The sequence below is a fragment of the Megalobrama amblycephala genome, linkage group LG22 (genome assembly GCF_018812025.1).
Source record: "Megalobrama amblycephala isolate DHTTF-2021 linkage group LG22, ASM1881202v1, whole genome shotgun sequence".
NCBI lineage: Eukaryota > Metazoa > Chordata > Actinopteri > Cypriniformes > Xenocyprididae > Megalobrama > Megalobrama amblycephala.
In genome coordinates, this window is record NC_063065.1 from 24222639 (window position 1) to 24250216 (window position 27578).

A 27578-nucleotide genomic window follows, 5' to 3' on the forward strand; every position below is an offset into this window, starting at 1 on the left:
CAGAAATATTGTGAAAGATTATTATATTATTTAAAGCTGTCCTATTATGGCCCTTTTCACAAGTCTCTGATGTCCCCAGAATGTGTCTGTGAAGTTTCAGCTCAAAATACCCCACAGATCATTTATTATAGCTTGTTAAATTTGCCCCTGTTTGGGTGTGAGCAAAAATACACAATTTTTGTGTGTGTCCCTTTAAATGCAAATGAGCTGCTGCTCCCGGCCCCCTTTCCAGAAGAGGGCGGAGCTTTAACAGCTCACGCTTCGGTCGCTCAACAACAACAAAGCTGGAGAATCTTACGCAGCCAAAATGAGGATTGTCAGTAACGGTGTTCAGCCTTACAGTGTTCAAACCAGAATCGGACACTGATGGAGAGATTCAAGAAGAAGTTACAACTTTTAGAATGAAACTGGATGTTTCTGGATGGTTAGTGAATAAATTTATGTAGTTAGTCTAACGTAAGAGTTGGGGAAAATCTGGAACTGTGCGTTTGGAGAGAATGTTTATGGGGATTATAAAAAAGGAGTGAGTGGATTTTTACCATCTGGTTGTTTACACACACTGGACACACATCTGTGTTCAAACAACTTATAAAAGTGAATTCTGCATAATAGGTCCCCTTTAAAATAACTGATTTCTATTTAATATAGTTTAGATTTTAATTTATTTGATGTCAAAGCTGAATTCTAAAGGCTTCAGTGTCACATGATCCTTAGAAATCATTTTAATATGCTGATTTGGTGCTCAAAAAACATTTTTTATTATTATCAGTTGTAAAAGGGGATCCAGGGAAGCAGGATCTAAGTGCAGCAACTTTTAAAAAAGAAAATAAAACATAAACAGAATTTAATGGAACCAGAATCTGCTGAATAAAAGTATTAATAATAATAATAAAAAAAAAACTCTTGAACATTTTTGAACCTACATTTTTCTCTTGTAGAATACAGTAATTATTGAAAAATCATTGTGAAACTATAGTCATTGATGTTGTTTTGTGTTATTCTATATTCTACAAACATTATAACACTTAGACTCGCTGACAGTTATTTGTTAAGATTATCTGTGCGTCCAAATTCAGAGGAGCAATAAGTCTATCGTGAATGAGATTCTGTTGTCCTGAATGTATCCGTTCTCCAGTTATGAGCAACATGACTTGAGTTAAATATCTAATGTGACTCATGTGAAAGAACAAAACACCATTCATAAATTAGAAATATTTTTAACAAAACTATGTCGATATCCACGTCTATCAAAAAGGAATTGCCATCTTTTGATAATGAAAACATGTAAAACACATCCCACTGTGTTCAGTCATGTAAAGTGGGTGGGTGCACAAACATCTCGTCCTCTCTCAGGAAGCATCAGTTTAATGCACTCTCGCACATATGACCACTGACATGGCAGCTGACCAGAGAAAAGAACCAGGCGTTGTGGTAAATATGCCTGATTTTATTCAATTTTATTCATTACAACTGCAATCGAAATGACAAGACAGCTTGATAATGTTGCATTCTTAAGTTTTAAGTGTCATTTCTACTTACAGTAAACCTTACTATGAACCGTTTTATATTCTATTCTTTGATTGCTGATATAGATTAAAGATGGCTGGTCAGGTTACAGTTTGGAGCTGTTTAATTATCCTGAGCATTACCAGGGTGATCTGGAGTGTGTGTACATCCCTCATGGAGTCATTATGAACAGGTAAACACACTCTACTGGACACAAATTAAAAACTATATGGGAGGGATTATGAAAATGGGTAAAATTTAATTCACTCTCATGCTCTATTACTTTGTCTCTTATTTCACACATATATAGTTTTAGAGTTATTCCCTAAAAAACTGTTACATTTCTCACAGGTTGTTTACACTGTTCAGGAAACCTGATGGAATTTGCAGTTGCTTTATTAGGATCACTTTTGTCTCAGATGTTTCGTTAACACTTTACAATAAGGTCTCATTTGTTAACATTAAGGAACAATGAGCAATATATTTTTAAAGCGTTCATTAATCTTTTATTGTTAACGTTAGTAAAAATCTAATTGCTAATTTGTTCATGTTAGTTCACAGTGCATTAACAAGTGTTAACAAACAACTTTGGATTTTAAAAAAAGTATTAGTAAATTGACTAAGATGAATAAATGCTGTAGAAGTATTGTTCATGGTTAGTTCATGTTAACTATACAGTAGTTACTAATGGTGACAAATGAAACCTTATTGTAAAGTGTTACCAGTGTTTCTCATAAAATAGAAAACAGAAACAAATAGTTGTCATACAGTAAGAGTACAGAGCTATACAATTTTTAAAAAGTACAGAGATTTTTAAAATTACTGGCATCTTTTTCTTAAGAGATAAAATCTATTAATAATTAATAAGATCTCATTGTAATTTTAAACTACTTCTAATTACTAATTTTTTTTTTTTTACTTAAATATGTCTGTCATTTTGCAATAAAAACCATAAATAATGTTGCTAAATGCTGTTACATATCTGGGTTTAACTCTATTGGAGTTAAACCCAGTTATATTTGGATTGGAGTGAATGAATATGAATATATGTAAAAACATATATAGTGTGCTTTCTGAGCTCCAAATCACATTCCAAAGAAATCTGGGTTGATCTACAACTTTGCACATTAACTTCATGTGACCCTTAAATCTAATTTATGGAATCACATGACCTCCTCACACACACAGTTCCTGACATTGTGATCTAATGTGATTTGTAGGATTGAGTGTCTGGCCAGAGACATCCTTGAAGACATCGGACATCATGACTTGATGGTTCTGTGTGTTCTGAAGGGAGGATACAAGTTCTGTTCTGACCTGGTGGAGTCGATCAAAGCTCAGAGTCGCAGCGCCAACAGAAGACTGACCACCAGGGTAGAGTTCATCCGCTTCAAGAGCTATCTGGTGAGGAGAAAAATCATATGCATAATAGCAACTAACTATTTCTGTTTAATAGCAGAGTGATCTATCATGTTTCTCGGTGAAACTTGATGTGGTGTTCTAGCGTTGATTTGACGTGACACATGCAGCTCATATTAAGGGTTAGCTGACCCCAAAAATGAAAATTGTCATTAATTACTCACCCTCATCTTCTGAACACAAATGAAGATATTTTTAATAAAATCTGAGCAATTTTTGTCCCTCCATTGACAGCTACGCAAATGCCACTTTTCATAAAGTTCATAAAGAGATCATAAAACTAATTCACATGAATTGAGCAGTTAAGTCCACATTTTCTGAAAAGACTCAATCGCTTTATATGATGAACAGATTTCATTTAGGCTTTTATTCACATATAAGTGAATAAAGTCTTATGGATTTGGCATGAGGGTGAGTAAATGATGACAGAATTTTCATTTTTGGGTGAACTAACCTTTCATGCCTGAATAATACATGAATCCTAGTGTATGCATACAGCCGAACATATAGGCTTTCAATGTATTATCCATATATAACCATATATAACTGTCCCTTCCTGGACCTTAAAGCACACCTTTACTGATCAGCAGGTTCAATGAGGTTATGGGTAGGAGTAGGTGTAGGAGAGGGCTTTGTAGGGACAAAGACAAGTAAGGTCCTAATAAGGCAACGTTTATTCATGATTTTAACAAATATAAACATATAAACTGAATATGTGATTGCATACTGTTTTACAATGTACTACAATACACTGAGGTGCAAAGAGTAGGCTATTTGAGTAGAGTATAAAGAGCATCTAACACTAATTACGCTTTCATACACTATTATACACTTAGTGCAAACAAAATATTGCTATTTGCACGTAGTGTAGACTAAATGGCATCTGGTTCAAATAGCTTCTGCCATTATCTTTTGTAAATGCTTTGTAAATGAGTTCAAGTGGCAGTCATCAGCTGTTATCAGCAGAGGGCGCTCTAATACCGTGTACATGTCATTCAGAAAGCATGTTCTCAGAATAGCATCTTTCCATGATACTCTAACTATTTCTGCTGTATGCAATACTCACTGTATGTATATTGTGCACAGTATGCACAATATAATGCAATTGCCTGAATACATGGATGATGAACAACATTGTACATTGTATCTACAATTGCCAAACTGTACAGTAGACAGAGATAAGACAAATTCTTCATTATTAATTTCTCTCTCTCTGTGTGTGTGTGTGTGTGTGTGTGTGTGTGTGTGTGTGTGTGTGTGTAAAAATCTGTATTATTAAGTAATGTCAGGCACAATATCAGAGATTTTAACGTCACCTTCTTGATTATTTGATCAAACTGACAAAAATGTCCACACAATGACATTTTTTCCACCACGATAGAGAAATCCAAATGTACTGCTACAGTAATGAAATATGTATTTTATTACATCTTAGGGCTTATCGTCGTTCTAAACACCGCTTTTAACCCCATGTAAAGGAGCGTTTCACACTTGTAATTTAGATGCGGGGTTAGCACCGCTTTTTACCCAGGGTTATGAAATATTTTGCGGTGAAAATATTTTTGCAGTAAAATATCCAAAAACCACTAGGCCAGTGTTATATATTTTGTTCACTTGAGTACTTACAATATCCCAAATGTTTCCAACTATTTGTAAATAGTGAGAAAATTGCAATTTTAACCAAGGCGATTTTAACCCGGGACATGTGAGGAGTCATAGTAACAGTAATACAGCATTTTCTCCATCATACAATATGTTTTAAAATTAATTGCATGCCATTTATCAGCAGAAGTCATCCAGCATTTAATATGATATTCTAAAATCGATCTAGCTTACTGCAGTGTGACTCAAACAAGTGTCTCGCAGCAGCCACTGAGCAAACGCACAGAGTAACGTTATAACATCATTTTCAACACTCTCAAATGTATCTAATATGATAAACAGAGCTGTGTTACCTCATACTCATGACGGAAAAGCGGAAGCAGCGCCGGCGATTGTGGCATAATAAAAGTTCCGCTGCTCGTGAGGCGTGTGTTGCGCAATCGCTCCAGCTCCTCTTTCAGCTCCCACAACACTCGGTCCTGCTCTGCTTCATACTTCAGTAACGTTAATAATCACATCCGTGAACATGTTTTCTTCCCAAGTCCTATTGCACTGTCCACTGAGGTGGAGACCACATGTCCCAAGATTCCGCACTCAAACTTGCCGTCATCAAGGTAGGCCTTTGTTTTGAATAGGCCTCTAGCGACCTCTAGCGGACAAAATTATTACATACTGCATCTTTAACTCCGCATTGCGGTGCCAAACTTGTACAGTGTGAAACGATGCGGTGTTAGAATGTTACAATGCTTAGCAACCGACAACCAATCGCGTGCCTTATTCACGCGTTTTGGGCAGTCACGGAAACATGTAAACAGTCGTTTCTGCGTATGATAGGAAAATATCAAATGGCAATGGAAAACGCGACAATTGAAGTGAAGAACCTTTATACCTTACCTTTATAGTTCGAAAAGTTCATTCAGAAAAAACTTTATATTACAGTCAGCAATGCATAATATGAGGACACACAATGAGCCTTAAACAGGTCACGTGCTGCGTTTGTATAGTCAGTGACACTGACTCCGCAAATATGCAGGTAAGGACTTTAACCTGGGGTTTAGGAAAATGTGCAGTGTGAAACGGTAGTTTATGAATACCCAGGATTAACTGTCAAACCTGGTATAGTATGAGCAGTGTGAAACGTGAATAAAGATAACCCAGGAGGATTCCGTTTACCAGGGGTTTAGATTAGAATGACCCAGGGTTAACTATTTCAGGTGTGAAAAGCCCTATTAGGGTTAAACCCCAGGTTATCGTCATTCTAAACACCTAACCAGGGTAAAGGAACGTTTCACACTTTAGAAACTGGGTTAGCACTGCTTTTTACCCAGGGTTAACCACTTTTGCGGTGTTACCCCGCATTGCAGTGCCAAACTTGTACAGTGTGAAACTACGCAGTGTTCGAATCAAGCGGCAACCTCCCCCTTTCTCTCGTGAAGCCAATACGGAAGTAACTTAAACTGCGATTCATCGACTGGCCGCTAGGGACAGTCTCCAAAAGAGAGCATAATCTCATAGAGTCCCATGTTAAATTGGCCAAGTTTATAGCAGAAAAAAACATGTTTACAAGTTGGTTCAAATTGTGGTTTTGGTCTATACTGCTATTTTTGCCCTTCATGACAACTCTGAGGGGGGTGAATTTTTTTATAACTTATCCGTTTAAATTATATTAAGCCTTAAAGTTCTGCATAATTAAGGGCGTGGTCACTTGAGTGACAGGTAGATTGCGCTGCTGTCTGTGAGCCGTCATGTTACCTCAGCTGCCGCTGAATTTGGCATCTCAGCCGTATTTGTGCTCGATTATTTTATACAATTATAAAATATGGCTTGCTGCATAATATTCGAGACTGATGTGTGTCTGTGTAGATGTGCATGCATGGGGAAGAAACAGAGCACACATTGTTGGATCGTGGCATTGGCTGAAAGTTTTGGTTGTGAGATTTACTACAATGACAATGGCAGGAGGATATCAAAATCCGACAGCACTGCTTGGATATTATAACTAAAACTGCTGCACTATTTTGAAAAAAATATACTTTGGACACAGGCTCATTTGTTTGTTAGATACGATCGTATACAGTTTTACAAAATAAGTGCTGCTCAGATTGCATCCTTTCTTGAAGAACGATGACAGAGAGCAGATCATTCAGAAGAAATGTGACATGTTTTTTTGTTTTGTTACCCAAGTGCCACATATTGGATTCATCTCGCGATCTCTATTTCATTATAAAGTATGTCATTATAGTCATTATAAAATATGAAGTCCCATTTGATTTTCCATGTTGTTATTTGCACACCCAACACTACTGGTGTCGGAGCATCTATATCTTAAAAAACACCGTAGATTGACAGTAAACCTTTAGAACGTTCTGATGATAAAACTTGTCTTCATTAATATTTTAGATCGTATCTAAGATAGATAGCTCCTTTGCTACTAACATGGTCACGTCGAGCTAGGCGGGCGTGGTTTCATCAACCAGTCATAATAGCTCAAACCACGTCCCGCCTCTTTGTCCATTTTCAGTTATCCGGGAGTGACGTGCGGTGACGCGCAGCTAAGATGGCCGCGGCCTCATTTTCGCTTCAAAACTGCTGTTCAGAACTCTATGGGTGACGTCACGGACGCTACGTCCATATTTTTTTACAGTCTATGGTTCGAATGTTACAGCTAGACGCAGTGATGGCGCTACACCGTCACAGGGGCTGGGGGGGCTATAGCCCCATCAGAAATTTGAATAGCCCCTGTTTAACATGAAACTATTTATGAAATGTGTGGTGGCGGCTGTCTCGCTTTGTCCGACGAAGCTTCTTTCACAGGGTTTTAGCTGTTTTATTTTTTACTAAACACCAGATGGCGATTTGAGCCAGTCACCAGTGGACTGCCGTCTTCGACGCTAGTAACCTCCGCGTCTTGTCAGCGTACTTTCCTAAGGGGCCGTTCACACACAGAACGCGTTTTTTCATTCCAATGCGCTACTTTTCCATTGTTTTCCATTTTGATTTTGCACGGGCTAGACAGACGTGCAAAATCTCGCGCATGTCGTTCTAAAAACGCGGCGCTCAAGTTCAGTGCAACTTTTAAAAAAAAAAAAAAAAAACGCGTCTCGGGACCTTGCTGACAATTTCTTTATGAAGTAACTCTGACGTCATGAATGTCGATTATTTTCTTATTTTAAACTCGATAGTACAGTCGGCAATACGAGGATGCGCAAAGCTAGAGCTATGTAAACAGGTCACGTGCTGTCTTTATTCAATCAATGACACTGACACCACAAATAAGAACGTTAACCCAGGGTTTAGGAATGTAGCTACGATGTGAAATGTTAGTTTATTAATGCCCAGGATTAATTGTTAACCCCTTGCAAATTATGAGCAGTTTGAAACGTGAAGGAAGATAACCCAGGATTCCGTTTACCCAGGTTTAGAATGACCCAGGGTTAACTATTTCAAGTGTGAAAACCCCTTTCATCACAATATATATTTATCTGTAATTGAAATACACAGAGAGAATCCACTCTAAGGATAAAGTAAAGGTCAAGTTGTTCTGTCATGGCTGGGTGGGTCTTCATAGGCTGTGTTTTGCTGTAACTCATGGGCCCCTAAGGAGCCTCCAGTCCATCAGCCAGTACACCCACTTCCTGTCTGAACACAACCAACCCAGAACGTTCTTCTCAAGCACAGAAGAGCCACTTCACCCCTTGACAAAAGTTCAACTTGACCCTGAGAAGAGGACACAACCCAACTGTCTCAGCAAACAAAAGCAGCTTCTGTCGGGTGTACAATATTTTGTCATGTCTATAGAGACTGTAAGATCATATGTGCTGGCAGGGCCACAGCAGGGGGCTTTTAACGTCTGTCTGTCTGTGTGTTTTCTACTCTGTCTTTTACAGAATGACCAGTCCACTGAAGATCTGCACATTATTGGACCAGATGACCTCTCCATGCTGAAAGGAAAGGTATTGCGCTTGTTTTCTTATTAGTCATAAGAATGCATGAAAATGGGCTTTATTAGCCTATTAGTGACTGAGACACTATTTCTCATACAATAGGCCTATTTAGGCTTAGCGAGTTTAATGAGAAAGTACATACAGCTTCTAAAGCTGCAGTGTTCATATGTCTGAGTTTTTCAACAACAAACCACATCATTGTATTCAAGAGTTCTGACACCTTATAAGACTGAGACATTTCTGAACTACCAGGACTTGTTTGTTGAAAAAAATAATAATAATGTAATGGTTTCCACAAAAATATGAAGCAGTTTTCTCTTTATGTTTTCTGGTGGATCATGTGACACTGAAGACTTGAGTAATGGCTGCTAAAAAAAATTAGAGTTAAGATATGGAGATGAGAATCTGATATGTGACACCTGACCTTTCATAGACACATGTGGATGTGACAGACTGGCCATTAGATTTGACTCCTATTGAAAATGTATGGTCCATCAAGAAAAGGGGAATCAGACAATGATGACCACAGAGTGTTAAGTTTTGTATCAAGCAAGATTGGGCAAAAATCTTGCTTGCAAACCTTCAACAATTAGAATCATCAATTCCCAAATGATTAAAAAGTGTAATTAAAAGGAAAGGTGATGTGATACAGTGGTAAATGTGCCTCTGTCCCAACTTTTTTGGATTGTGTTGCAACCATCAAAATCAAAATTTGTTTATATTTACAAAATTCAATTAATTTGGCCATTGAAAACATTGGAAATCTTTTCTTTGTACTGTTGTCAATTAAATAAAGGTTAAAGAGAATTAACAAATCACAGATTCTTGATTTTATTGCATTTCACAAAACATCCCAACTTTTCTGGAAATGAGGTTTGTATTACAGGTGTGTCCGATATAGAGCCATCAGGCACCTCTATAGTGAGCAAATGAATGTTATTGATTACATTCATTACCAGTAATCTGTCATTTCTATAGCTTGTCGAGAATTAATTTACACCACCGATTAAAAGTTTGGGGTCAGTAAGATTTCTATATCAAATAAATATTGTTCTTTTGAATGTTCTGTTCATCAAAAAATCATGCAAAAATAAATAAAAATAACTATGGTTTACACAAAAAATATTAAGCAGCACAAATGTTTTCAGCATTGACAATAATAAGAAATGCTTCTTGAGTAGCAAATCAGCATATTAGAATTATTTCTGAAGGATCATGTGATGCTGAAGACTGCCGTAATAATGCTGAAAATTCAGTTTTGCCATCACAAGAATAAATTACACTTTGAAAAATATATTCAAATAGAAAACTGATATTTTACTTTAGATTAATATTTCACAATATTACTGTTTTTACTGTATTTTTCTTCAAATAAAGGCAGCCTTGTTGAGATTAAGAGACTTTTTTCAAAAACAATCTTACCAACCCCAAACTTTTGAATGGTAGTGTATAGCAGACACTGTGTATGTTCTAAGGAATTAAATGATCCATGAAGTTCTTATGATAGGAAAAAAGATTACTCAGAATAGGAATAAATTACCCAAAATAGGACTAAATTAAACTGTTAACGTGGTATTCTGCGGTTGGACTAATCTATGATCTTGAGTAACCTTTCACAAAACCTTCCCTAAATAAAAGTATTTGCCATATAATGAGGTAGCTCTGCTTGCGTAGGATCAGATCTACTTCAAATATATCATAAAACAGTCACAGAGTGTGTTTTCTATGATGATAACATGCAGATTATCTTGTTGATTCTGCTGTTCTGTTGTTTTAAATCTTTTGGATTTGCTAAATTCTGACATTCTCTCTGTTTTTTTTTTTTTTTGTTTGTTTTGTTTTGTTTTCCTCTCACATGCCACACAGAATGTCTTGATTGTGGAGGTAAGATTGTATTTTTCATAGTTGGTTTAGCGAAGTATGCAGACACATTCATTTTATGTTATTACAAAACAGAAGAATTGCAAATATATTTTTAAAAGAACAGAAAAAATAACAATCATGAAAAACAAAATCACACAATAAGCTAACTGAAATGAAATGCAAGAAAGAAGCAAACAAAGTTTGTTATGAACAATTCCCATGGCACATGGTAGTCTGGGATTTGTCTGGAAAACAATAGAGTAGAAAGGTATTTTCCTTTCAGATCAGATTTCACATCAGACATTTTCCAATGAAATCACCCATGTAGATCACTCCATGTGCTGCTGCATTGAATAACAGTGCTGTTGATCATTATTTCCATAACTTTGAAGGGAAGTTTTTTTCTTTTTCTTTTAATGTTACTAAACTCTCAATAAAAGTCTTGTACCTAGACAGAATTTTAGGCATCATAGCTGCACTCCAAGGCTATGCTAAACAGCAAGCAGCAAATTCTATACACTGCAAAAAATGCTGTTCTTACTTAGAGTTTTTATCTTGTTTCTAGTCAAAATATCTTAACATTCTTAAATCAAGAAGCATTTTCTTGACAAGTAAAAATTATTTTCTTGTTTTCAGGAAAAACTCACTTAATTTTGACTTATTTTCCCTAAAAACAAGAAAATAAATTTTACTTGTCAAGAAAATGCTTCTTGATCTAAGAATTTTTAGATATTTGGACTGGAAACAAGACAAAAATTCTAAGTAAGAACAGCATTTTTTGCAGTGTAGCAGCCTGTGAGGCAATCCTATAATACATTGCAATGAGCTCAGTAAAAGATAGAAGACAATGTAAAGGTAAATTTTACAAGTAAATGAAAATTAAAGTATTTAAACATAGTTGAACCTTAAAATAGATTTTTTTTTTATCATACAGCGCTCAGTGTAAATGAGTACATGAGAGTAAATGAGTTTGAAAAGTAACATTTTAAACAATATCTCAATGAACACAAAAACAATTTCCAAAATGTTTTATGTAACATCTGTTTAACTTATAACATGAAAGTAAGGTTAATAATATAACTTAGAGAACAAAATTTTCAGTTTTACTCAAATTAGGGTGATGCAAAAATGAGTACACCCCACTGAAAGTCTAAATTTTAGACTACAAATGTCTAATTTAACAAGAATTCAACCACAGGTGAGTCTAATTATTCATTACACAGGTGTCCAGCAGACATTTGACTATAAAAGCGAGTTAAAACCCCTTCCCATTTCATGCTGTCAGCAATGGCACCACATGGAAGAGAAATGTCACAAAGAAAATAATTACACCAGAAAGGTGAAGGCTACAAGAAGATCAGCAAAGCTTTACTTATCAGTCAGAATACTATAGCAAAAGTGGTACAAAAATGTAAAAAAGTTGGAACCAACCATCTCACAGACGTGTTCAGGTCCACGGACGTTAACACCTCGACAGGAGCGTCTTCTGATGAGAAGGGTTGAAGAAAATCGGTATGCAAGTTCACTGCAGTTATCTAAATAAGTAGAAAGCCAACTGGGGTGACTATTTCCCGTGACACAATACGGCGTACACTGCAGAGGAATGGATTTCTGAAGAAGAACAGGGTGGAAGTGATTCAGTGGCTCCTGATCTGAACCCAATCGAACACCTATGGGGAATTCTGAAGAGACAAGTTGAGCATCACTCTCCATCCAGCATCCAGTCTCTAAAAGAGGTCATTCTTGAAGAATGGAAAAAGATAGATGTTGCAAAATGTTGCCAACTTGTTCATTCCATGCCTAGAAGACTTGGTGCTGTCATTAAAAATCATGGAGGCCATACAAACTACTAGATGTAGTAGTTTTTGTTGTGGGGTGTACTCATTTTTGCTTAAAAATGAAAAATGTGTAATCTAAGTTATATTATTAACCTTACTTTCATGTTATAAGTTAAACAGATATTATATTAAACTTAGTCTTGTCAACATTTTGGAAATTGTTTTTGTGTTCATTGAGATACTGTTTAAAATGTTACTTTTCAAAGGGGCTGTACTCATTTACGCTGAGCACTGTATATGTGCTACGTACACTACACTTCAAAAGTGTACGCTTTATTAAAAGAAATTATACGTTTATTCTAGCAAGGATCCATTAAATTGAACAAAAGTGACAGTGAAGATATTTATAATGTTACAAAAGTTTTCTATTTGAAATAAATCCTGAAAAAAGTATCTGTTTCCAGAAAGAAAAAAAAAATCCAGATGTTAATTGTTTTCAACATTGATAATAATAAGAAATGTTTGAGCAGCAAATCCGAATATTAGAATGATTTCTGAAGGATCATGTGACACTGAAGACTGAAATAATGATGCTGCAAATTAGTTATTCAGCCTGAACCTGTATGTATCATCTAGTTAATGCAGCCTTGGTGAGCATAAGAGACTTCTTTCAAAAACATTAAAAAAATCTCAGATTTTTTAAACAATTTGGGTATACATTGTTAGCTTAGTAACATATTAAAATCAGAAATCAGTTGTGTGTTTTTCTTGTGTTCTTGATATGAAGAATTATATTTTTATGCCTCGCAAAATTGCTCCATATGTAGAATATTTCGAACCAAACAAATCCACACGGAATCTGCACCTGCGAAACTCTACAGGAAGAAAAATTTGAATGACTGTAGACAGCAAGGCATGTAGCACTATATCTCCATTACAGTGAAATCTTATACATATTCATTTCCTCACAGGCAATAGTGGACACAGGAAAGACAATGAGAGCCCTTCTACAGCACGTGGAGACTTTCCAGCCCAAAATGGTTAAAGTTGCAGGGTAAGAAGGGGAAGCACATTAAGGCAATAGCTATGTTTCCATCCAGAGTTGGAAAGATATGGATAAGATTTATATTATCTCATAATTTGGCAGTGGGTATATTAGGCTGCTGTCACTTTAAGACCTGATGCACAGATCCTGTTTACATTCACTTAAAACATAACTGACTGTGTTTACATGAATACTCACCGAGACTGGCATTTTGATATTATTTTGTGTGTATTTGACTGTTTAAGCACAATAAGCAAAAATTACACAATTCAGTACTGAGAGGCAGCTTTATGTGTGCGCACTTTGGGTGTCCCACGGCCAAATTCAAGCCCTGCAACACCAGCAATATTCAGTATTCCACCCGGATTTGGTGGGTGTTAATATCAAGCCCTGGAGATATCCCAAAATTCACATAAAAATAGTTGGATGGAAACATGGCTAATGTAAGAGGATGTGTGACCTGAGATGAAATCAAGCTGTCTAAGAGGGGCAGATCTCAGCATTTTCATAGTTTTGATCTAATGGAGGTTAAGGGTGTTTTGTCAGCAATGTTAATGTGTTCCTGTGTCTCTTCACTCAGGCTGCTGGTGAAGAGGGTTCCTCACGGGGCGGCAGAGCTCCCTGACTGTGAGTGCTCAAGGGTGCTCAATCACACTTCTGCCCTGCAGAAATGGGCCATAATGAATCACAATATCATACAGGGGATGGAGTGATTACCTGAACATGGCTGTGATTTGTGTTATCTGATTATTTGTGTTTGTTGTCTGCAGATGTTGGGTTTGTCATTCCCAATCGTTTTGTGGTGGGTTACGCTCTGGACTACAATGAGTACTTCAGGGACCTCAATGTAAGATCATGTCAATAATTTTAAATTCCATGACCCTTTGGAGATGAAACGATGAGAGATTTTGGGCGCTATCAAATGCCAGGTGTGACGCAAGTGTTTTTTAATGGTTTCAGCCCATCTGTTCTCCCATGGGCATGCTGGTCTGAAAACAAAGTGTGTTCAGGTGCATTGTTGGCGTGTTGCTATTTTGAGGCAACTTAAAACAACTGCGCCATTGACCAACAAAAACCTGGTCTAAAGTCAATGGCGCAGTATTTTTTATAGCGCGTTAGTATTATGTGCCTATAGGGGGGTGCACAACGCGCGTACACTCTGCTTGTTACACACACAGGGATGCGCATCAGCACACAAACATAAAAAATATTTAAAAATATATTTAAACTGACTCGTCAGGTTGAGGGTGTCTATATTCCACCATGTAAATAGCAATCTGTCATGGTGCAAGTGCACCTGGCTTTTAAAGGGAATGAGAAGGGAAGGGAATTGCGCGTTATGCCCAAAACACACCCATGACTCATTAAGAGACTAGGTACAACCCTTTTGGAACCTTCAGACCATGCACTTAGATCATTAAAATAGGGCCCCTTGACTTTGAAACCTAACAAAAAGTACAAAAAATGCACAATCGCTAGGCATGGTATCATGGTAGTACACAATTTTTGATCCAGTTAACTCAGCTGTGATTGTCATGTGACTTATAGCAACAGGAAAATGCAACAATCTCATGGCAATTCATAACAATTTTACATGTTGGTGAATTGGTGGTTAGTTCATATGAATTTGTACAATCTCATTCGTTTTTTGTACAATCTGTTTACGCCCTTAGGTTTAGGGTTAGAACTTCATATTTAGTTTCAAGAAATTGTATGTTTAAGTACATCGTACAAATTCACGTGAAATTGCATTTTCTCATAAAAACGGGTTGGAAAATTACATTGACAACAAACATTGGCTGGTGGCACAACAAGAATGAACAACGTCCCAATCCCTTCATTAGTGACTATGCTGATTTGTTAAAAAGCAGAAAGAAAAAAAAATGACACTTTATCAAGACAGAAAAATAATTATGGCAAACTTTACAAATAATATTTAATTTGTTATCATGGTTAAAGAGTTAGTTCACCAAGAAATACAAATTCTGTCATTAATTATGTCGTTCCAAACCCGTAAGACTTCAAGAGGTTCATCTTCAGAACACAAATGAAGATCTTTTTGATGAAATCTGAGAGCTTTCTGTCCCTCTATAGACAGCTACTCACTTTGACGCTTCAAAACGTTCATAAAGAGATCGTAAAAATAATCCATATGAATTGAATGGTTTAGTCCAAATTTTCTGAAGAGACTCAATCGCCTTATATGATGAACAGATTTAATTTAGGCTAATATTAACAAAAGAGACCTTATTGTAAAGTGTTACCAAAATTGTCAATGGCAAAACATCTACTATAGATGTTTTTTTCTATATTATTTCAGATAGTGTAGTTATGGCCTTTACCAACAAACGTTTACCCCTTGGAGTAACCAGGGCTAAATTCAAATACATTAAATAAAATATAGCACAACTAATAACCTGAAATTATAGCCAGTAAAAAAAAAAAAAAAGAACTGGAAAAGGTTTAAAGCTGCATAAAAAGGCCTCCCCACCTCAAAGCTCATCATACAGTATTATATAAGAGATGAATCTCACCGTCATCTGAACTTACAGCATGAATGTCATCACTGAGTGAGCAGGACTTGGTGAACATCCAAATGAAATCTGGCATGCAGCACAGCATTCATCTTTCCTAGAAAACTCTAATCAGCCTCACACATCATGTGTCCAAGCCCCTCCTGAAGCTGTAAATGTGATGGAAAACATCTATCTGTCACACTGCAGACAAGCAGAAGCAAACATTTTGCTGTGTTACTTTTACAGCTCTGTTTTCTGCTTTATTTATCACTTGACTCACGTAAGCGATGTCTTCCCCTTCACAGCACATCTGCGTCATCAGTGAGACGGGGAAACAGAAATATAAAGTGTGACAAAACTGCTTTCAAGAGGAATGGACATTTATATTACCGTAACGGATGAAAAACTCATTCTGACACAAGATTACTGTGTTCTCAAATAAGAGATTTGATATCTGTAACTGATATGCTGAATTATGTTTGAAATATTATATAATGTGTTTTGCATGTATTGAGTAAAGTCACGTCGCAATACTAATGGGATATGATGTGGAAAACAGACTGTATCAGTTTAAGAGCCCAGCTGTTCATTTTGTCCTCTTTAGAAGACATTTGTTTGTGACCATCCATGCCAATGAGGACATCCTATGCTTTTCCTATGCAGGGTTGTAGGGATGCAGGAGCTTATCCCAGCCTCCCGACATCAAAAATATGTTAATATATATAAAACAAATCGGACAGTATAGCAATATAAAATTGATAAAACAATTTTATTTCTGCACCTTTGCAAAAATGCAAAAATGTTACAGGTGATATAAAAAAATCAATTTTGCTGGCATGTTTCGAACATGATTTAATACTTTGCTAACATGTTTTAGCATGTTGCTGACAGATAGATAGATAGATAGATAGATAGATAGTTTCTAACATGTTTATGTTTTAGCATTTTTCTAGCATGTTTTTAACATGATTTAACACTTTGCTAACATGTTAACATGTTTCTAACATGTTTTAGCACATTGCTAGCATGTTTAGCATTTTTCTAACATGATTTAACACTTTGCTAACATGGTGCTTACATATTAACATGTTTCTAACATGTTTTAGCATGTTGCATTTTTTATTAATTTCAGACAGTACAACACATGTAATTGAGGTAAAAGAAGGCTTGAAGTCCAAAAGTAAGTGAAAAGTGTAAACAAGGGGGAAAAATGGTTCAAGGATTAAAATGAATTAAACACATTATGTAAACTGACCCCAACCCTTTTTTTTTTTTTTTTTTTCTTTTTTTTTTTGTGGTTGTTTAGCAGTTACACAAATGAAAAGGTTGGATAACACCAATTTAAAGCATACAGATATATGCAATGTATTTGGCTCTATTGCAAGGTTAATCATTTTCTTTATTAGCTAAGCCTTTAAGCACTGTCACAATCCCCCAAAATCATGCTGTCCAATACACCCAAACTGTGATAGATAGATAGATAGATAGATACATACATACATACATACATACTGTTGGGTTCCAGAAGGGGGAAAAAATGTATTTGCGCTAAATAAAGAACATCTGAACAGCCCTGAATCAAGATGATTTATTAAAAATTTCTATTGAAACTTTGGATGGTGTAATTTTCCCAGTGTCTGGCCTGGGGTTTGACCTCTTTGTCAGCATACAGCCAGACAAAACCGACATGAGGGTTTGATTTACTTTACAACCTGCTGTGGTTATCTCACATCTCAGACAAGCAATGAATGCACTGGAAATTTACTGCTAATACAGAACTCAAAGCTGATGTTCCCTGAGAATCCAGAAAAAAACTCATTGCTCATCTGTTTTGGATCTGCTGTCTTACAGGCAATCTGCTTAAAAATGTCTTGCTCTTTAATTCAAGTAATAAGTAGTAAAAAAGGCTGCTAACACCTCCAAGGGTGTTATATAATTCAACCCAAAGCAGCATTACAATGATTCTTCTTACACATTACACTAAATGTGAAACTATTTGCACTATCCACTATATCAAAAATTGACCTTTTGTCTTTCTGAGTATGGTTATGATATTGTCCTACATGGTTGGTTTAAAGTGTTGAGTGAGAGCTGTTTGTGCCTCACACCGTGCTTTCCATGACTCAGTCTGGGCGCCAGCCGGATACAAATGCCAACTGCCGCCATCTGCCATCGGTTACTGCACCTCATGACTGGAGAATGCAGCGCTGCACTGGAGACACAAAACACTTTATTTCATTAAATCAGTCAGTGGGTCATAACATGTTCAATGCATGAAGATAGTGCATTATTTCTCTATCAAAAGATTGTGAGGCTTATTTGTGTTTGAAAAATGGTCTGACGAAAGCAATTTTCTGTTGTGTATTTCCAAATGGTAAGTTCACATCAATGAAGGACACAACTAATAAAACTAGATTAGGTAGTTAGCAGACTAACAAAAAGCAACTTAAAACAGAGAGTATACAATAATGGCTAAAGGGAAAAAGGACAGACAGAGATAGATAGATAGATAGATAGATAGATAGATAGATAGATAGATAGATAGATAGATAGATAGATAGATAGATAGATAGATAGATAGATAGATAGATTCTAATATGTTTGTTTTAGCATGTTGATAGCATGTTTCTATCATGATTTAACACTTTGCTAGCATGTTCTAGCATTTTGCTAACATGTATCTAACATGTTTTAGCACATTGCTAGCATGTTTAACATGTTGCTAGCATGTTTCTAACATGATTTAACACTTTGCTAGCATGTTTTACCACATTGCTAGCATGTTTAGTATGTTGCTAATGCTAAGCATGTTTCTAACGTGATTTAACACTTTGCTAACATATTTTAGCATTTTGCTGATAGATAGATAGATAGATATATTCTAACATGTTTTGCTTTAGCATGTTGATAACGTTTCTAACATGTTTTAACACATTTTGCTAACATGTTTCTAACATGTTGATAACATTTCTAACATGTTTAGCACATTGATAACATGTTTTAGCATGTTTCTAACATGATTTAACACGTTGTTAACATGTTATAGCATGTTGCTGATAGGTAGATAGATTCAAACATGTTTTGTTTTAACATGTTGATAGCATGTTTCTATCATGATGTAACACCTTGCTAACATGTTTAGCATGTTCTAGCATGTTTCTAACATGTTTTAGCACATTGCTAGCATGTTTATAATGTTTGCTAGCAAGTTTCTGTCATGATTTAACACTTTGCTAACATGTATTAGCACGTTGATAACGTTTCTAACATGTTTTAGCACATTGATAGCATGTTTAGCACATTGATAGCATGTTTCTAACATGATTTAACACTTTGCTAACATGTTTTAGCATGTTGCTGATAGATAGATAGATAGATTCTAACATGTTTTGTTTTAACATGTTGATAGCATTTTTCTATCATGATTTAACATTTTGCTAACATGTTTAACATGTTCTAGCATATTTCTAACATGTTTTAGCACATTGCTAGCATGTTTGGCATTTTGCTAGCATGTTTATAACATGATGTAACACTTTGCTAAATGTTTTACCATGTTGCTTATAGATAGATAGATAGATTCTAACATGGTTTATGTTTTAGCATGTTGATAGCATGTTTTAACATGCATGTTCTATCATGTTGCTAACACGTTTCAAACATGTTTTAGACATTGCTAGCATGTTGCTAACATATTTCTAACATGATGTAACATGTTGTAGATAGATAGATAGATAGATGATAGATACAGAGTTTTCATCCTTTTTTATTTTATTTATTTATTTATTTATTGTCTTCCAGGTGAGAATTGTCAAATTGTAAAAGTCTGATCACTTACTGTATATAAGTAATAGCTTATGTAAAGCCACAAGCCTTGTGAATTTGCAGACCTGTGCAGACCATATTCTTCTTTCATTTTTTCTGAAACAGTATCAATTTACATTTCTGAGACTTAGTCATGCTTGGTGTGGGATTAAATGTGATTCCTAATGACATCTAAAAGCTCAAGTCAATAGGAGATCATGGAAGTGCAGGGCAGAGAAAAGTGCTGTATGGGTACACACATAGAAACAGTACACTGGGATTGGATTGTAGTTTTCTAAAAAGGATTTAACATGCAGCTTAGTTCAAAAAAAAAAAATCTCAAACACACAATGCACAATGTATCATGTTGCTGTTCTATACAATACAACCTTACAGACCTCAGTATAGGTGTTATGGGCTAAATGCCTCTCATGTAAGAGGACTAACAGAGCTCTCTTAGTTATAGATAGAGTATCCGATGTATAGCTACAGATTACAGAGGAGGAAAAACCACCTCTTGTCTCCCTGAATAAAGAGGCATTTTGGGTCTATGTGACAGAATTGACAAAGTCACTCTTTGTTGGCTTGGCCGTGACTCGCTCGCTCTTATCAAACATCAGCATTTAGGAACGGTTAACTTACCTAGACGATAAATGCTCCACACCTCTGTGGGAACCTGGCAGCCACTCTCCCGACAGCCTAAAACAAGATCCGCTGAATGACGGACAAAGAGATGGGTGAGTTTCTCATGCTGGGTACAACATCACCAGAGGAGCATGGTAAAAAAAAAAAAAGAAGAAGAAAAAAAAAGACACAATAATGAAACACTGCACCTTGACATGTATGCCATGGGACAGAGGATACGGTTTCATTTCTCAGTGGCTGGTTTGGATTTGTCATTGACCCAAATGACTTTGAATATATTTAGTGGTTTTTTCTTCATCCTCTCATTTGAAAGACATTTTTAAATTGTATTTCACTATTAAGGGTGCATTTACACGACAACGTTTTCAACTAAAAATGGAAAACGTTTTATGAGTTTTAGCCATTCGTTTACACGTCAATGGCATTTTGGGGGCCTGAAAATGCAAACTTATGAAAATGGGTTTCAAAGCATAAGGTTTTGAAAAAACTACAAAAACGTGAATTTGTGAAAACAGTGATGTGTAAAATTTGGGAGGATCTATTGACAGAAATGCAATATAATATACATAAATATGTTTTCAGTGGTGAATAAAGACCTTAAATAACGAACTGTTAAGTTTTTATTATCTTAGAATGAGTAATTTCTATCTACACTGCGGGTCCCTTTACATGTTAAGTCGCCATTTTGCGCCGCCATGTTTCTACAGTAGCCCTAAATGGACAAACTGCTCTAAAGAGCGCGTTTCGTCACTATGTTGTTCTTTTAAATCATTTGTGTTTTTAGAGGCAGCTTGTATCGCCATTACGCTGAATACGCAAAAGTAGTAGTAGTAATAGTAGTCATCTGGTTTATTAGAAGCAGAGTCCTTTCTTTGTTAGGAGTAAGAAGGAACTTCATTGCTTGACTGACTACTCTCTTCTGTCTCAGACGACGACATCTGTCTTGTGTCGGCCAGACGGCCACCGTAGCTTTTTCATGGCCACGTTCACACTGTACATTTCAGGAGTGACAATCACATTTAAATGCGGGAGTGAATCCACTAAATTACCATTACATGTGTGAACGAAACACGACTCACTCTCGAAAATGCGATGATTGGAAACCATAACTTTCTGTGTTGCCATGGTCACTCATTATAAGCATATTTGGGCTTGTTGTTTAAGCTCGTCTCATAAAGCGAACGGGTTTTATGAGTTATTAAAGTGAGCAGACATGAATTGCGATATTTTGGTCTTATTTTCAGCATAAAGCATTTGGATTTATTTTGGTTTATTATGGGCTTATTATAGTTTGCTGATTTTTCTAACAGGATCTGGCAACACAACATTTTGTTACGTGAATCTTCAAAAATGCAAAGGAAAAACTTTTCAGTTTTCAGTGCATTGTTGTCAAACTCTCAAACTCATTGTTAAACTCAGAATTATCTTGTTTTGAACATGAATTATGAATTATTCGTGGTTTGTTTATGATGCATATGAACTTATAATGTCAATCCATCAATTTTACTCAATAAACCTGTGGATACATCTGGCTTTAAATACTGAACTAATAGAGTACCTCAGAGATGACTTGTTTTTGTAGGCCAACCCAGAAGTTAGCAGCGCAAAGGTTCCCTCAATCGAAAGCCTATGCATTTTTCCCATAGACTTTTGGAAAATTTGTTCTGTGTTTAACAAAGGGTTATGACACTTACACGTTTTGTCTATCAAGATAATCTTTACAAGTTAACACAACATTTATTCATTTTGAAACCTAAATAAAGTCGTCAGATATAAAAAGCTAACAGTAGGCTATAAATGGACTACAGCACACCATGGACGCCGATCAATGTCACCACCACCAAGCTTCCTCAAACTTTATTTAAAAAAACAACTTTATTTAAAACATGCTAGCTGATTATAATTTGCTCTGTGTATGAATACTTATCCACTTTTTCATGAGAAATGCTGTCCAAATGTCCTGTTTGTCATGATGACGTCTAAAGTCCCTGCCAAAGGAAGTAGTCCCTTTTAGCAACTTGTTAGCAACTGCCGTTTTTAAGACACAATAAAGGTTTAAAAAATCACAAGTGGGTTATAACCGGTGTGTTTTATGTCATAGATCAAAACATGAAAATATTTAGAGGCTTTGTTAACCACAGACCTTATTTCAGGCGATTTAGCAAAAACCCATTCAAAAAACTAACTCGCTTCTGGGTTTTGCATACAAAAACACGTCATCTCTAAGGTACTCTATACAAAATAAGAATTAATTCTGTTACTATTAGTGGTCAGCCATTAGTAATGCAATTAATCTAATTATTGCTGGCCAACTAAAGCGTGGACAGATGAATACTTTCAATATTAGCAGTAAAAGTATTGATGCTGTTGTTTTATCAACTAACCAAATGCTAGTAAACCTTACATTGTCTTGGTCAATGGTGCAGCAGGCCTCCGAACAATAGGAGAAAAGCTGCTCTTTGAGATTCAGCAGCCTTTTATTTCAGAATGGGTCACAAGAGTTGTCCTATTGTTCCTGATGCATTGTGGTGGAAAGAAGCAAACAAAACACTGCCCTCCACTGCCTTTGTCCTAAAGCTCCACGCTGCATCCATGCTCTATGTCACGATAATGGAGTTTGAGAAAGGAAATGTTCTTTAAACCAAGAAAGAGGCTGTTGGAATGTTAGAAATATTTTTATAGTATTGTGAGCTGCCATTTAGGCTATATGACCAGCTTATCCCAATTTATTTTGGAAGGGGTGTGTACAATACGAAAGTTTAAACAGCATGCACAGCTTAGAATACCACTAAAACTGCATTATAATTTAAACCAAAGTAAATGCAACTTTTATAATGTAAGGTTTTCTGGTGTACTTGACTTGTGTCTTGTGAAAACATTCTAGCCAGTGATATTGCCGCCAATACTTTGAAGAACTGGATTTGTTTAATCATGATTACATAAAATCCTGAGAACTAATGTTTGGAATAAACTCTTGGAAGAGGATCTCATTATTTTAATTAAACCCAACTGGAAAAAAAAAAGAAAAGAAACGATAAATGACTTTCTGGAAATGTCAATTACGTCCAAAAAAAGTTTTCAAGAGAACTAAATATTTACAACATGATCTTGATAATATCTCTAAAATATTTAACGTTACTGCTGGCAGTAGGACATAACAAAATTGCAAATCAGGCTTTAAAAACAGGTTTCTGAGCCACTAGTGAATTATACAAGCACTCGCAATCCGCATTAATAGTGACTGTAAGTAATTGAGCAGAGAATACACACGCATGTGCCTCTTATGTAAGAACAAATCCGGTTGGTTGAAGTCGACAAGTATATTTGAATATCGCATGCTATTGGGCAACAGGCCGGCGGGCAGTCGGGGGGGCGGGGTTTCGGAGTGACTGAACGCCAGTCAATGTAGCAAATGTATTCGGCTTTGGGAAGTCCGAGTCTTTAAGCGAATCGGTTCATTCGAACAATTCGTGTCATTGTGCAAAATCAAAGGAACCGATTCACCAACTCATTTGAATCAACACCAAGGAGTGTTGCCAGAAGAGGTCTATTTTACAGTTTCTCTTTGAACTAAAAAAAAAAGATATTTTAGTGACCTACTACTGAGTATCACTATATTGTTTAGGCTATAAGTTCTGTGTTGTTAATGTCATCCCCTGGCAAGAAATTTACTATGGAAATCTGATGTAAAATCATAGTATGATATTATTACGTCTTCAAACAGTAAGAACCTTTCAAAACATCTCTGTTCAGTTTATTTTTGATGGTGTGGCTAATACCAAATTAACGTTTTGTTGTGGTAACTAGCTATTAGGCTAGGCTACTATAGTAACGAGTAGTTTGGCGGATACTGTGGTTACCATGGTAAAGTGTTGTAAGGGCCACCTATCTTCCTTCCAAGATTCTACATTCGAGAGAGTTATGCTTTAAAATCGGTTCAAACGAATCAATAAAAAGAACCGATTCTCGTTCGCGAATCGGACATCCCTAGTATCTGTCGCGCCGCCAACTGGAAGTAACCAAGATCAAACTGTTCGCGTTCAAATCGTTGATACATACGTGCGCTGCGTTTTAAACGCTAGTCATTCTTCGCGTCCGTATCAGCAAGATTCTGTGATTTCTGTGTGTTTTTCTTTCATTATGAAGCTGCTTATTTGGTTGTGGATTACTGTGTAAAGAATCTCTTGCCGATAGATTGAAAATCGATTTCAACGCATCGGATATTTGGATATTATTTGCGTGTTTGGCAGAGAAACGATGCATTATGATTCATGGTCATCTAATAACTGGAACAGGTAGGTGTCTTACTGACCTTCTCTCTCTTACTATTGTTGGGTACTGTTGCCATGTAAGAAATAAAGGAAAGTGGAGATGATTATTAGACGAGCGGAGGACATTCAGATGGAAATGATGGTTTTATGATTGTTTACAATCCACATTAATGAACAGAATGATAGTACTACGCCTGTTATCAAACATCCTGCATGTATTCAAACAGCAGATTTTCAGCTCATGACAGCACATGGTGTTAAATCGGGAGTAACCAGTACCCTCACTACTAAATTAGTCTCAAATAGCTACCACAGATCGCTCCATAGAAACACATGGTGTGCAGAGGACTCAGGACTGGGCTCGAAATGAGATGGTAGTTCGAGTATGTCAGATGACAAGCTTTCGCTGGTATAGCTGTGCTGTTCAAAGCGGGTCAAATCAAAATTCTGATTTATTATTTCAATAATGCAATCTGACAATGGCAGAATATCGTGTATGTTTACTAACAAAAGAAGTTTTGTTTTCTGCCCTGTTCTGTTTCACCCTTTCCTTACTCTACTGTACATTTTCATACTACTATACTACTTTATAGTACCTTATTGGGCTCAACTTTATACTCTACAGTATATTTCATTCTATTTTATTATTGGTAAACATCTTTGGAAAAAGTGGTAGTTAAGGGAATGAGAACACGTTTAACTCTATCTTACACTGTTCTGTTGTGCGCTAAACTTAAAAAAGTAAGTTATCTGGTTGCCTTAATTTTAAGTTCATTGAAATTAAAATTTTGAGTTAATACAATGAAGGCGATTGGTTTATTCAACAGAAACTCAAAATATTATGTTATCTGAACCACATTAATTATTAAGTTGATTTGAAAAAGAAAATGATAACAAATCATGAAAATGATTTTTTTACAGTGTACTCTTTTTACTCTACAATATGTCAACTTTACTCTAATAGGCATTTCTGGGAGGCCTGTTGACTGGGATAGACCTTCTATTTGACAGGGGACAATTTAACACTCATCTTAGTCATCATCATACTGTATGTGTCCTCTCAAGTAACCTTTCTTTGTCCACAGGACCTCACATTGGACGGGCATGAAGAGATCGGATGGTGTGGATTAGATCACTGGGAATATAGCACTTTGATTTCTCTCATCTCAATGTTGGGCTCCAGAGGACCTCTGCCTTTGTGCTCTGAAATGAAATAATGGCGACGCGTTGGGCTGCGTCGACGCACCACGATGAGAAGACAAATCCAGCAACGTCGTCAGTTTGCGAGGTAAATAATTTCGTTGTTTTAAGAGAAAAACAAAAATGACAGGAAGGCCTACACCTTCTGCAGCTCAAGATGGGACAAGTGCTTCAGTCAGATGCACTTGCAGTGCAGGTGGGATGTCCGTAAACTGAACTGGATGATTTGTACTTTTATTTAATTTGTTTATTTTATTGGCTTGTCATGTTAAATATATCATTTTGATGATGATATTTTCAAACCTTTGTTTTGTCGTGCAGTTCAATTAATGAAGAAAATTAACAACTAACAAGGCCCATAATATTAAAAGTAATAGTTCACCCAAAATTTAAAATTGTGTCATCAGATGAGACAGCAGATCTCGCCCCCCATTGACTACCATAGTCGGGGGAAAATACAATGGTAGTCAATGGGGGGTGAGATCTGCTTGGTTACAAACATTCTTCCAAATATCTTCCTTTGTACAGCAGAAAAAATTAATTCATACAGGTTTGGGTGAACTATCCCTTTAATAAATGTTATATTGTGAGAACATTTTTTTAGATTTTTGTTTTTTTAAACATCTGATATATTACAAATTTTATATATCGGGATCATAAAAATATAATTTTATAGATGGTGAACTCATAACACAGTATTATCTTCCTTAGAAGCAGCCGCTGACTGTTTGTATTGAGACTGCAATCATCAAATGAAGTAGCCTATTTATTTTATTTGGCAAGCAAGGCCCTTACTTATCTAATCTCAGTAATGTTGTAAGGCTGCAAATGCATAATGTCACTCTTCAGAATACTAGAGCAACGTAGGATTTTGTGTGTCCTCTCTGACATGCAGGGATGATGTAACACCACATGTCAGAAGAACATAACACAGCTCTGTAAACGCATGCTTGGATTAACCTATCAGTAATGGCAATACCAGTGTGTGCGTGTGTGTGTGTAATCTCCTTACAGAGTTAGGCTCAGGGTCTGTGGGTACAGAAGGTCGGTGGGCACAGTAGTTTTTAAACATGTCGACAGATCACTCAGAATGTGTCAACAGGGATTCAGTATTTACTTGCTGTTTGTGTTTGCTTCTTAAACGATTCCAGTTCTCGAAAGAATTTGTTTATTTTGAAGGAACGGAGCATTACTTTGAAGGATCAGTGCATTTCTTCAGAAGTGCAGTACGTTTTTTTGAAGTAACAGTGCATTATTTTGAAGAAATGTTGCACTGTTTTGAAGGAACATGCATTACTTTAAAATAACAGTGCTTTTTCGCATTTTATATTTTGTGTGCATTCAGCTGTTTGATGAAAACATCATTGATTTTGTCTTAACTTTGAAGTGTTTACCATAGGCTTATTTGAATAATATCATCTGAAACTCTTAACAACATTAAGGGGCTGTTCACACAGAATACGTTTTTGCCTTCCACTGCGCTGGATTTCTATTGTTTTTGTGTGTAAACCTGCACAATCCAAAAATGGAGGAAACTAAGAATCAGTGATTTATTTATCAAGATTTATTTATAACGCTTTTCCTGAGCAGTACAACCCAATTGCGTATGGCACATTTTACTTCTGAACGCCAGCTATACACACCTAAATAAATTAGAAATACACATTAACTTTATTAAAGGTGCAATATGTAAGATTTTTGCAGTAAAATATCCAAAAACCACTAGGCCAGTGTTATATATTTTGTTCACTTGAGTACTTACAATATCCCAAATGTTGCCAACTATTTGTAAATCTTGAGAAAATTGCAATTTTAACCAAGGCTCCGGGACGTGTGAGGAGTCGCCTGTCAATTGCGTCATGCGTGCATTACCCTCCGGTTTCATTTTGTAAAAACCATGGAAACACCAAAGATGCTTTAATATATTACATGTTTTAATAGACAAGGGAACAACTGTTTGGTTACATTTATAGACAGAAAACTAA

At 36.1% G+C, this 27578-nt stretch overlaps 1 protein-coding gene across 1 annotated transcript; it reads left to right on the forward strand.

Annotated features, from left to right (window-relative positions):
- The first annotated feature begins 1137 nt into the window (after positions 1–1137).
- On the forward strand, positions 1138–17351 carry prtfdc1a (phosphoribosyl transferase domain containing 1a). Its single transcript, XM_048175382.1, has 9 exons — positions 1138–1431; positions 1593–1699; positions 2727–2910; positions 8415–8480; positions 10338–10355; positions 13084–13166; positions 13738–13784; positions 13928–14004; positions 15979–17351. The coding sequence occupies exons 1-9, from the start codon at positions 1384–1386 to the stop codon at positions 16024–16026; spliced, it is 678 nt and encodes a 225-aa protein (XP_048031339.1). The 5' UTR covers positions 1138–1383; the 3' UTR covers positions 16027–17351.
- The last annotated feature ends 10227 nt before the right edge of the window (positions 17352–27578 follow it).

Excerpts from the sequence above, each read along its gene's own strand:
- prtfdc1a (XM_048175382.1), top strand. The coding sequence starts at position 1,384 with ATGACCACTGACATGGCAGCTGACCAGAGAAAAGAACCAGGCGTTGTG. Across the intron at positions 1,700-2,726 it reads CATGGAGTCATTATGAACAG|GATTGAGTGTCTGGCCAGAG; the intron begins GTAAACACACTC and ends TGTGATTTGTAG. Across the intron at positions 2,911-8,414 it reads TCCGCTTCAAGAGCTATCTG|AATGACCAGTCCACTGAAGA; the intron begins GTGAGGAGAAAA and ends TGTCTTTTACAG.